The sequence below is a fragment of the Aquarana catesbeiana genome, linkage group LG03 (genome assembly GCF_042186555.1).
Source record: "Aquarana catesbeiana isolate 2022-GZ linkage group LG03, ASM4218655v1, whole genome shotgun sequence".
Taxonomy (NCBI): domain Eukaryota; kingdom Metazoa; phylum Chordata; class Amphibia; order Anura; family Ranidae; genus Aquarana; species Aquarana catesbeiana.
The window spans coordinates 188176506-188188043 of record NC_133326.1 but is presented as its reverse complement, the minus strand read 5'-3'; the positions used below and the strand labels follow the sequence as shown (position 1 = coordinate 188188043).

Sequence of the window (11538 nt, the reverse complement as noted above, 5' to 3'; positions counted from 1 at the left end):
AGTTATAGAGTCTACAAGCTGTGGTGCAAATCATAAAAAATTGATCACACCTGATGTACTGGTGGCCTATCTCATTTCTTGCGACCCGAACAAGTCAGGAAAGTACAAATACCCCCCAAATGACCCCTTTGTTGAAAGTAGACATTCCAAGGTATTTAATAAGATGCATGGTGAGGTTTTTGATGTTAACATTTTTTTCCACAATTCTTTGCAAAATGAAGATTTTTGTAGTGCTGTAAACGGCCACTGTGATTGGCCATTTACAGCGATCTGTGACTGGCTGTGTCCAAGGGACATGGCCAGCACAGAATGTCCCCCATACGCGCTCGTGGGAGCGCGCATCACGGAAGTAAACAGGAAGACATCCAGGGACGCCCTCCCGGAAATTGGCGTCCGTGCTGTAGCCATCTTTTGGCTATAGCGCGGGCGCAAAGTGGTTAAGGTGGTAATTAAATTCACTTGGTGCCTTAGCTGCATTAAATTAGCCTCAGAACCTGTGTAATTAATATGTGTTTGGGTTTAAAGGGATGAGGTGGCAACCCTAGTTTACACTTGCTTCAAAACATGGCTTCGGACAGGCTTTGATAAAGCTCTCTGAACGCCAGTCAAAGCTCCTGTCACTAAATGGTTAGCTTACAGTCCTGTTTACACCTTGCTTTTGGCGCTTCAGTGAGGCTTCGATGAGCCTTTGGTGAGGCTTCAGTGGGACTTCGATGAGCCTTTGGTGAGGCTTCAGTGAGGCTTCCATGAGCCTTTGGTGAGGCTTCAGTGGGACTTCGATGAGCCTTTGGTCAGGCTTCAGTGGGACTTCGATGAGCCTTTGGTGAGGCTTCAGTGGGGCTCCGATGAGCCTTTGGTGAGGCTTCAGTGGGGCTCCGATGAGCCTTTGGTGAGGCTTCAGTGGGGCTTCGATGAGCCTTTGGTGAGGCTTCAGTGGGGCTCCGATGAGCCTTTGTTGAGGTTTCAGTGGGGCTCCGATGAGCCTTTGGTGAGGCTTCAGTGGGGCTCCGATGAGCCTTTGGTGAGGCTTCAGTGGGGCTCCGATGAGCCTTTGGTGAGGCTTCAGTGGGGCTCCGATGAGCCTTTGGTGAGGCTTCAGTGGGGATTCGATGAGCCTATGTTGAGGCTTCAAGCGAGCTTTTCCATAGACTTTTATTGAGGCTTTGAAGATGCTTTGAAGCACCACTAAAGCTACATGAGGTATAATGTTTGAAGCAAAGCCAAAGCAGGTGTAAACAGGACTGTAAGCTAACCATTTTATTTTGTGACTAGCGTTCAGAGAGCTTTAACAAAGCGCGTCCGAAGCCTTGTTTACACTTCAGTGGGGCTCCGATGAGCCTTTGGTGAGGCTTCAGTGGGGCTCCGATGAGCTCCGATGGGGCTTCAACAAGCCTCACCAAAGGCTCATCGGAGCCCCACTGAAGCCTCACCAAAGGCTCATCGGAGCCCCACTGAAGTGTAAACTAGACGTCAATGTGTGTTGAAGCCGATGTAAGTGTAAATGAGCCCTAAAACGTGATATGAAAAACTACTGGAAAAAGCATATCATATTTGTAGGAAGGGGCCCTAAGCCGTGCTCTTCCCTCATGACAACTGTCAGGTCTTCAGGTTATTCCAGTCAGAGAGTGTCAACTGTCATGTCACCAGCCCGACCAGAGCGGCGTACTCCGCTCTCCTGAAGGCAAGCCGCTCTCTCTGGCGCCCTCTCCGGCCCACCGGCGGCACAGCGCGCAGAGCGGGCTTGCCAACCACGAGTATGGAGGATCAGAGACACAGTCGCTCGGCTTCCCCCTCCCCTTCACTCAGCTCAATGTCGGAACGTTCCGAAGATGACGTCACAGAGCCTCGAATCCCGTGTCGCTCCGCTTCCGAAGGAAAGGAAAAGCAACAAGAAGGAAGAGCAATGGCGACACTGGATCGCAAAGTGCCCAGTCCGGAGGCTTTTCTGGGCAAACCGTGGTCCATCTGGATCGACGCCGCAAAAATCCACTGCTCCGACAGTAAGAACACGGCCCCATCCGCCTGGCCATCCGCTGTGTAGCCGATCCATCAGCCCCCAGCAGCCTGGCTTTCTATAGACACATCTAGATGGGTATTTGGAGGAAATAAAAGTGAGAGGCTGCTCCCTGCTGTCCTCAGTCCTAGTCCTTCCACTGGGAAGGTTCCTCCATAGACACAGGGAGCCTGGCAGTCTACTGAGTGTGTCTATAGAGAAGAGGCCCATCCTTTACTGCTGGCTGTCTATTCCATACACTGGACCTTCCTGGGCTCCCTATACAATCCCTACACAATCCCTACACTCAGATGGGCAGCCCTCATCTCAGCCCTGGGGGAGGGGGACATGACACACATTACTGTTTACATTTACTCAGATGTACATCATGACTTTGGCTTCTCTTTTCCTCCACAGATGTAGATGTAGAAGAGACTGGAAAAGAGGGTGGAAAAAGCAGGGAGGTTATGAGGCTAAATAAAGAGGGTAAGTCCGATCCCGAATGTGTATACCGTCTATGGCCTTCAATCGCATTGTTGGTCTGGACGGCTGTATGACGCCGCTGTCAGGGGCGCTTGTGTGGATGTCGCGGAGAAAGTGCGTGAGCTACCTGTGTGCTTGTAGAATTAAGCGCGGCGTACACGTTCCAGTTTGAATGTACTGTCTCCTTTAGATCAATGGTGCGGCGCTTCCCGACCATACTCAAGTGCCTTCGACAGGACGTGCGTTGGGAAGTTCTCTAAGGCTACATTCACACCTGCCATAAGGGCCGATATGAATAGTAGCAACAGGATGTTGATGACAGGTCAGGGCGCCCTCAGCTACCCCTGGCCTCATTCACTATAATGACAGGTCAGGGCGCCCTCAGCCTCATTCACTATAATGACAGGTCAGGGCGCCCTCGGCTACCCCCGGCCTCATTCGCTATAATGACAGGTCAGGGCGCCCTCGGCTACCCCCGGCCTCATTCACTATAATGACAGGTCAGGGCGCCCTCGGCTACCCCCGGCCTCATTCACTATAATGACAGGTCAGGGCGCCCTCGGCTACCCCCGTCCTCATTCACTGTAATGACAGGTCAGGGCGTCCTCGGCTACCCCCGGCCTCATTCACTATAATGACAGGTCACGGCGCCCTCGGCTACCCCCAGCCTCATTCGCTATAATGACAGGTCAGGGTGCCCTCGGCTACCCCCGTCCTCATTCACTGTAATGACAGGTCAGGGCGCCCTCGGCTACCCCCGGCCTCATTCGCTATAATGACAGGTCAGGGCGCCCTCGGCTACCCCCGTCCTCATTCACTGTAATGACAGGTCAGGGCGCCCTCGGCTACCCCCGGCCTCATTCGCTATAATGACAGGTCAGGGCGCCCTCGGCTACCCCCGGCCTCATTCACTATAATGACAGGTCAGGGCGCCCTCGGCTACCCCCGGCCTCATTCACTGTAATGACAGGTCAGGGCGTCCTCGGCTACCCCCGGCCTCATTCACTATAATGACAGGTCAGGGCGTCCTCGGCTACCCCCGGCCTCATTCACTATAATGACAGGTCACGGCGCCCTCGGCTACCCCCAGCCTCATTCGCTATAATGACAGGTCAGGGTGCCTTCAGCTACCCCGAGCCTCATTCGCTATAATGACAGGTCAGGACACCCTCGGCTACCCCCGGCCTCATTCACTATAATGACAGGTCACGGCACCCTCGGCTACCCCCGGCCTCATTCACTATAATAACAGGTCACGGCACCCTCGGCTACCCCCGGCCTCATTCACTATAATAACAGGTCACGGCGCCCTCAGCTACCCCCTGGCCTCATTCGCTATAATGACAGGTCACGGCACCTGCAGCTTACGCTGACCTCATTCGCTATAATGACAGGTCACGGCGCCCGCAGCTACCACTGGCCTCATTTGCTATAATGACAGGTCAAGGCGCCCTCGGCTACCGCCGACCTCATTCGCTATAATGAAAGGTCACGGCGTCCGCAGCTACCGCCGGCCTCATTCGCTATAATGACAGGTCACGGTGCCCGCAGCTACTGCCGGCCTCATTTGCTATACTGACAGGTCATGGCGCCCGCAGCTACCGCCGGCCTCGTTCACTATAATGACAGGTCATTGCGCCCGCAGCTACCGCCAGCCTCATTCACTATAATGACAGGTCATGGCGCCTGCAGCTACCGCTGTCCTTGTTCACTATAATGACAGGTCGTGGCGCCCGCAGCTACCGCGGGCCTCATTCACTATAATGACAGGTCGTGTATTGGGAGCTTCTCTAAGGCTACATTTACACCAGTCATTAGGGCCACTGCAAATAGTAGCGTCGGGAATCAGAGATTAGGTAGGTGCTGCAACCGGCCCCATTCACTATGACAGGTCACGGCGCTTGCAACTACGGCCAGCCTCATTCACTATAATGCCTGGCCATGTATTGGGAACTTCTCTAAGGCTACATTTACACCAGTCATTAGGGCCTCTATGAATAGTAGTGACAGGAATCAGAGATGAAGTAGGTGTGGCCACCGGCCCAATTCAATATGACAGGTAGTGGCGCCCGCAGCTATCGCCGGCCTCATTCACTATGACGCGCTGTGTATTTGGAAATTCTCTAAGGGCACATTGGGGCGGCCGCTAGCGGGGCACTTTTAACCTCCTCTAACGGCCGAAAAAGGGTTAAAAGCGCCTGCAACACAGCGCCGCTGCCCATTGATTACAATGGGTAGCGGCGCTGTAGGAGCGGTGTATACACCGCTCCTACAGCGCCTCAAAGATGCTGCTTGCAGGACTTTTTTGAGCATCCTGCCAGTGCACTGCTCCAGTGTGAATGCCCTTGGGATTTCACACTAGAGTGAGAGGAGAGGTGCTTTACAGGCGCTATTTTTAGCGATATAGTGCATGTAAAGCGCCTCAGTGTGAAAGTAGCCTTCAGCTACATTCACACCGATCGTTAGGGCCGCTATGAAAAGTAGCGACAGGAATCAGAGATTAGGTAGGTGCGGCCACTGGCCCTATTAAGGTTGGCAGGTTGTGGCACCCACAGCTACCGCCAGCCTCATTCACTATAATGGCAGGTTGTGGCACCCACAGCTACCGCCAGCCTCATTCACTATAATGGCATGTTGTGTCGCCCACAGCTACCGCCAGCCTCATTCACTATAATGGCAGGCCTTGCATTGGGAACTTCTCTAAGGCTACATCCACACCGGTCATTAGGGCCACTATGAATAGTAGCGACAGGAATGAGATATTAGGTAGGTGTGGTCACCGGGCCTCATTCACTTTGACAGGTTGCGGTGCCTGCAGCTATTCGTGACTGTTCACTTGATTGGCGATTACGTGTGGTGATCGCTGCCTGGCGCAGAGAGCTGTGAATAGCTGCGGTGCCGCCGACCTGTCATTATAGTGAATGGGGCCGGCAGCTGCACCTATCCGCTTAGAGCTGCAGCAGGAGTCTCTGATTCCTGCTGCTACTATTCGCACCAGTCTAAATTGCCGGTGTAAATGTAGCCTTGGGTCTCACACAGGCAGGCCAGGGTGGGGGGTAAAAACAGGCAGTTGTGCCACCCCTCCAGCCACCTAACTAAAGCCTACTATACAGCCAGAGAGGGCTACAATGAAAAGCAGGAGTGTGCAATCACCTAGTGTATTACCTTTAACATTATGTGTTAATTAAAAAGCTCTGAGGAAGGGAGCCTGCCTCATGAAATGCGTCAGCTGTCCTACTACAGAGACTTGACATCCCTGATGCTGGAATTGTGATTGATATATATATATATATATAGATATATATATATATATATCTATATATATATATATATATCAATCAATCTATATATATATCAATGCTTTGGATCTTCTCATGTTTGTGAGTACATTTTTGGCATTTTAATTTTTTAAATAAATACATAATGGTGTTAAAGTGGTTGTAAACCCTGTTACACCACTTTTTACCTGTAGGTACTGTGAAAATCTCCTAAACTTGCACAGTTTAAGGGGATATTCACTGTATCCGTATGTGCCAACATCATTGACACATGCGCACTGAAGAAAGGGCCCACTCGCGACGTTTCTTCACTAGCCATGCCATAAACCGGCGGCTCCCGCGGGAGTGACGTCATCATGGCTCCGGCCAATCGCAGCGCCGGAGCCCGCGAACCCGTAAATAATTCCGGGAGACCTGTCGCCGGTCACGGTCACAGTGGTGTGCAGGGACCGTTGCAACAGCTTCGATCTAAGGTAGGTATTACATAATGAGCTATATGCGATGCATACTAGCTCATTATGCCTTTGTCAGAACACTGTGAATGAATGCCATGGGTGAAGCTCCGCATGGCTGCGCTCTTTTCAAAAAGTGACAGTTGGTACAGGGAACTTCTCTCTGTACTGCTGTCTAACAGAAACAGTGGATCGCCGAGTGGTTGCAGGAGCAGGTACATGTTACATGTTCGCCCCTAAAAATGGGTGGCATATGTAACATGTTCCCGAAGGTGAACTTATCCTTTAAGGTTGATGTACCCCCTAAGTTAATATCATTTAAGCTGGCCTTACACTGCACAAATTTTGGCTGCTTCCTGATGAACCAGTCGAAATTTGCTTAGTTGGTGGCCCTGTCGGCCCCCTCGCAGCCATCTATTGATTGAAAAATGAAAGAGCTGGAAATTTGTTGGCTGCACAGCAACTGCATCCAATCAGATGTGGCTACTGTTCCAGTAGTCTAACAGCCCAGCAGGCAAATCTGTCCTGTGCTGTTTAGCATGGATAAAAGAATTTGTTAGATTCTAATGCCCCGTACACACGATCGGATTTTCCGACAACAAATGTTGGATGTGAGCTTGTTAGCTGCAACCAACCGTGTGTATGCTCCATCGAACATTTGTTGTCAGACTTTCCGCCAACAAATGTTGGCTAGCAGGTTCTCAAATTTTCCGCCAACAAAACTTTGTTGTCGGAAGTTCCGATCGTGTGTACACAAGTCCAACGCACAAAAGTTCACGCATGCTCAGAATCAAGCAGAAGGAGCCGCACTGGCTATTGAACTTCCTCTTTCTTGGCTCGTGGTACGTCACCACGTTCGTAATTGTTGGCCAACATTTGTGTGACCGTGTGTATGCAAGACAAGTTGGAGCCAACAACCTTCGAACAAAATTCCATGGTTTTGTTGTCGGAGAGTGTTAAGAGTATATGGCCAGCTTTAGGCTGATGTTAGACAGGTGACTTTACCTTCGACTTATGTCTCTGGAATCACTCCCTCGCTGGCCACAAATGCTGCTGAATCTCAATCACTAGCGATGGAAGAGATTCCATAGGGCCAGACAGGCAGCCTCTTGGTGATCTGTCACAAGCGTCGAAATTGCCTGTCTGACACCAGCCTTCATTTGCTAAAACAATGCGTATATTAAACAAACATTATTTCCCCACCAGCTACTTGAGAGATGTTTGGCTCCGCCCTCTACAGGAAACATAAATCGGACTCAATTTAAAAGGCCCCTCCCTCTCCTCTGACCCTCAGTAGTTTTGTGTTTCCAGACCCTCCAGGAGTACACCGTAATGTTTATTTTTCATAGGTCTGGTAACTGTGGTTGGTGGACCCCCGCCTTCTATGGTGATATCCAGGACTGGTTGTGACCATGTCTGGGGTGTTTTTCTATATTTTTTTAGACCAAGAAGGGCTCCATGTATGTTTTGGTTACTTGCCTCCCTAGTGGTTTAGCTGCGGCAACTCCCTTCCATGTCCAGCATCTAGCTGTGTTGAGAGACTTCTTCCTCGTGTCTTCCCCGCTTTGGGTGTACTAAAATGGCGTCAGAGGACTTCCGGTGACTCGGCAAGATGGCGCTGGAACCCTGAAGTCACATGAAGCACTTCCGGGACCCTGTTTCTTAAGGGATCTCAGCGTGGTACAATGCAGGGGATTAGCTGCTTTGGAAACAGTCTGCCAGACGCAGGACAGGCTAGTTTAGTGGTGCAGCGGCAGTTAGAGGAGTCTCTCCAGTTGGTCTTCGTTCTCCTCTATGGAATTTGAGGACAGGACTGAGGATGGAGCACCCGTTCGAGTTGAGCCAGCGGTAGCATCTGGGTCCAATACTGCCTCCAAGGTAAGCCCTTGTCTGTGGATAAAGAGCTACTGCAGCAGGGGGTTCTGTACAAGCTTTTTTTATGGTTTTATTTTCTGTTTTTTTTCTAGGTTGACAAACCCGTAAAGAAAAAATGTGGGAACTGTAGAGTCAGGCTTTCTGATAGTTGTAAAAAACTATTTTGTGAAGATTGTATGGAAGTCTAGATCTTTTCCTGTGCATCATTCACTCAGGGACGTGAAAAAAGGTTGTTCGTCTAGAGGGCATAAAAGGTTTCCCTTTCAGTCTGATTTTGAGGAAGTTTTCTTCAAATGTCCTAGATTAGATGCTCCTATGTCACAAGTGTCAGATCTTTCATTTGAGGACTCTGGAGTCCTTAAGGATCAGATGGATAGGAAAGCCGACTCATTATTATGTAAGATCTGGGATGCTGCTGCTTTTTCTTTAGGGCCAGCTGTAACGTCCACCTGTGTGGCTAGGAATTTAGATGTGTGGGTCCAACGTCTGGGTGACCTTCTTTCCTCCGACACCCCCATAGAGGAGATCAGGGATTCTCTTCCCCTTATTGCCAAGTCAGCTGCATTTTTGGGTGATGCAGCGGCAGATTCTGTAAAATCTGTAGCCAGAACTTCAGCACTCATTCAGCTAGATGGGCCATTTGGCTGAAATCTTGGGAAGGTGGTCTTACCTCCAAGAATAAACTCTGCGGCATAGCCCTTGAGGGCAAGCTCTTATTCGGGATCTTCCTTAGAGGAACTCCTAGCTCGTCTCAAAGGAATAAGCCCCAGAATAAGAGGCCTTTTCATGGCTTCCAAAACAAAAAGCTAATTTTAAGGCCAATAGGCGACAGGCAAAGATAAAATGGTCTTTTAACAAAGACAAGCAAAGGTGGGGACTCTTTGCACCTTCAGCCCCTACCAAAAATCCCCAGTGACGCCAGAGCAGGGGTAGGAGGGAGATTGTTCCATTTTGTCAAGGAATGTGCAGAGATTTACAACAATCCCTTTATCCTCCAAATGATAGAAAGAGGTTACAGATTGGAATTCAAAAGCCCCCCTCCCCAGTGTTTTTTTCTTACCCATCTGCCGAGGGACCAAGGGAGACGGCAGGCCATGGTGAATCTGATTACAATGTGGTAAACAGAGGGAGTTATTTCTCCTGTTCCGGAAGATCAAAAATTCCGGGAAGTGAAGGACTGGGCACCGCATTTCCCAATAAAAATTACTACAGATGCCTGTCTGTGGGGTTGGGATGCTCACTCAGGGGACTGGCAGGCCCAGGGAGCCTGGCTGCCGGAGGAAGCATGCTGCTCGTCGTATTTCAGAAAACTATTAGCAGTGGGGAAGGCTTTAATTGCTCTGGAGGAGCGGGTCAATTCAAAGGACCTGTTGATTTTTTCGGACAATGCCATGACCATGGCGTACCTAATCAAGCAAGGGGGCACTAGCTCGGATACTCTTCTATTCTTAACCCAGCAGATTCTGTCCTGGGCAGAGGACAATGTCTCTTTAGTCAGGGCAGTGCGCAGTGGGACGGCAAATGTTCTGGCGGACTATCTGAGCAGAGTAAACATCAGTGCCAGCAGCTGGGAACTGAATCAAGACAGGAGATCGTGCTAAAGTGGGGCCTTCCCACAGTGGATCTTTTTGCATCCAGTCTCAAGAAAAAACTACCAGCTTTCTTCTCACTGGAAAGAGAGACAAAGTCCTTAGGGACAGATGCACTCTCCTTCCCGTGGGGTTTCACTCTGGCCTACGCCTTCCTTCTATTTCCCCTCTTACCGCTAGTAGTTCGGAAAATTTTTCAGGACCAAGCAGAAGTTATCCTAATTGGCCCTTGGTGGCCCAGGAGGAGTTGGTTCTCCTCGCTGAGAGCTCTCTCAATAGAACCCCCCTGGCCCCTGCTGGAATGGAGGGATCTTCTCCGTCAGGGGCCAGTGCTCCATCCAAACCCTCAGACCTTCCATTTGACAGCCTGGAGGCTAAGCGGCGCATGCTACAGCTAAGAGGGTGTTCAGAGAGGGTTATTGAGACTATCCTGGACAAGTTTGTCACAAGAAAGATCTATGGGAAAGTTTGGAAAACTTTTGTTTCCCGGCAGTATAAGACTGGAATAGATTATTTTTCTACTCCCTATATTAGATTTTTTACAGAGGGGAGTAGAGAAAGGACTTTCTGTTAGCACCCTTAGGGTTCCGGTTACTGCCCTATTTTTGTTTACAGAAAAAAAGACTAGCTGAGAACCCTTTGATCAAGAGGTTACTTTCAGCCAGATCTAGACGTACACCCAGGGCTATTAAACAGATTCCTCCCTGGTATCTGTCGTTATTATTAAATGCTCTGACTGGTTCTCCTTTTGAGCCTTTGCATGAGGCTTCTCTGAAATTGATTTTCTTAAAAATCTCCTTTCTTTTGGCTATAACGTCAGGAACAAGGATTTCTGATCTAGAGTCTCTTTCCTATAAGGACCCTTTCCTGAGGATTTTAGAGGACAGGGTAGCGATTAGGCCCGATCCTTTGTAATTACCCAAAGTTTCTTCCAGCTTTCACAGGTCTCAGGAGGTAGTTCTTCCTAGTTTTTGTTCCTCTCCCAAGAATGCAGAAGAGTAAAGATTTAGTTTTTTGGATGTGAAAAGTTGTCTTCTGCTTTATCAAGAAAAGTCTAGTGAGTTTAGGAGATCCTCCCAACTTTTAGTGTTGTTCAGTGGCCCCAAGAAGGGGACCAAAGCATCTAGAAGTTCCATTTCCACATGGATTAGGGAAGCTATTTGTGAAGCTTACAGAGATTCAGGTTGCATCCCTCCTTCCAGAATTAGAGCTCATTCAACGAGCTCCATGGCCACATCATGGACAGAAAGAGCGGGAGCATCATGGGAAGAAATTTCTAAAGCTGGTCCTCCTCTCATGTGTTTATCAAGCATTTTAGAATCCAAATGCTCACCAGCCAGTACCTCTCCTTTTGTAGGAAAGTAGTTCAGGCTGTTGTCCCTCCCTAAGGTATAGAATCTTGCTTATCCTCTCAAGTAGCTGTCCTGGAAGATGAGGGGGGAAAACCTCCGTTACACTTACCGGTAAAGGTATTTCCATGAATCTTCCAGGACAGTGTCTATATTCCCACCCTATTCTGTATTCATTGGTCTCCTTTGTTTACTTGGTGGTGGTGTTTTAGTGAGTTTCTGTTAGTCTTCTGCCGAGTGCACTTTTGGTGGAGGTTTACTTGATCTTCAAACATCTGAGGGTCAGAGGAGAGGGAGGGGCCTTTTAAATTGTGTCTGATTTGTGTTTCCTGTAGAGGGCGGAGCCAATCATCTCTCAAGTAGCTGTCCTGGAAGATTCATGTAAATACCCTTACGTCTTAAAGGGGGGGGGGGGGGTTGCCCTTTGTTGCTTCCTATATTTCTGCAGTCTCTCCTTAGTGATGGCTACATGGCATTTTTTTCAGTGTGCGTTTTCTGTAGTGACAGCAGTAGACTGTG

At 49.5% G+C, this 11538-nt stretch overlaps 1 protein-coding gene across 3 annotated transcripts in view; it reads left to right on the top strand.

The window, feature by feature from the left end:
• Nucleotides 1-1715: 1715 nt before the first annotated feature.
• Nucleotides 1716-11538, top strand: part of ATXN7L1 (ataxin 7 like 1) — a 208627-nt gene continuing 198804 nt past the window's right edge. For 2 of the 3 annotated variants that reach the window (XR_012242831.1, XM_073619651.1), the window contains exons 1-2: nt 1737-2000; nt 2411-2479. Coding sequence is in view for 2 of the 3 variants with exons in the window: in XM_073619651.1 (XP_073475752.1) it covers nt 1757-2000; nt 2411-2479 (313 nt within the window). In the remaining variant the exon portion in view is untranslated. Of the gene's footprint in view, nt 2001-2410; nt 2480-11538 lie in introns of all 3 variants that reach the window. The other variant, XM_073619654.1, reaches the window with a different exon arrangement.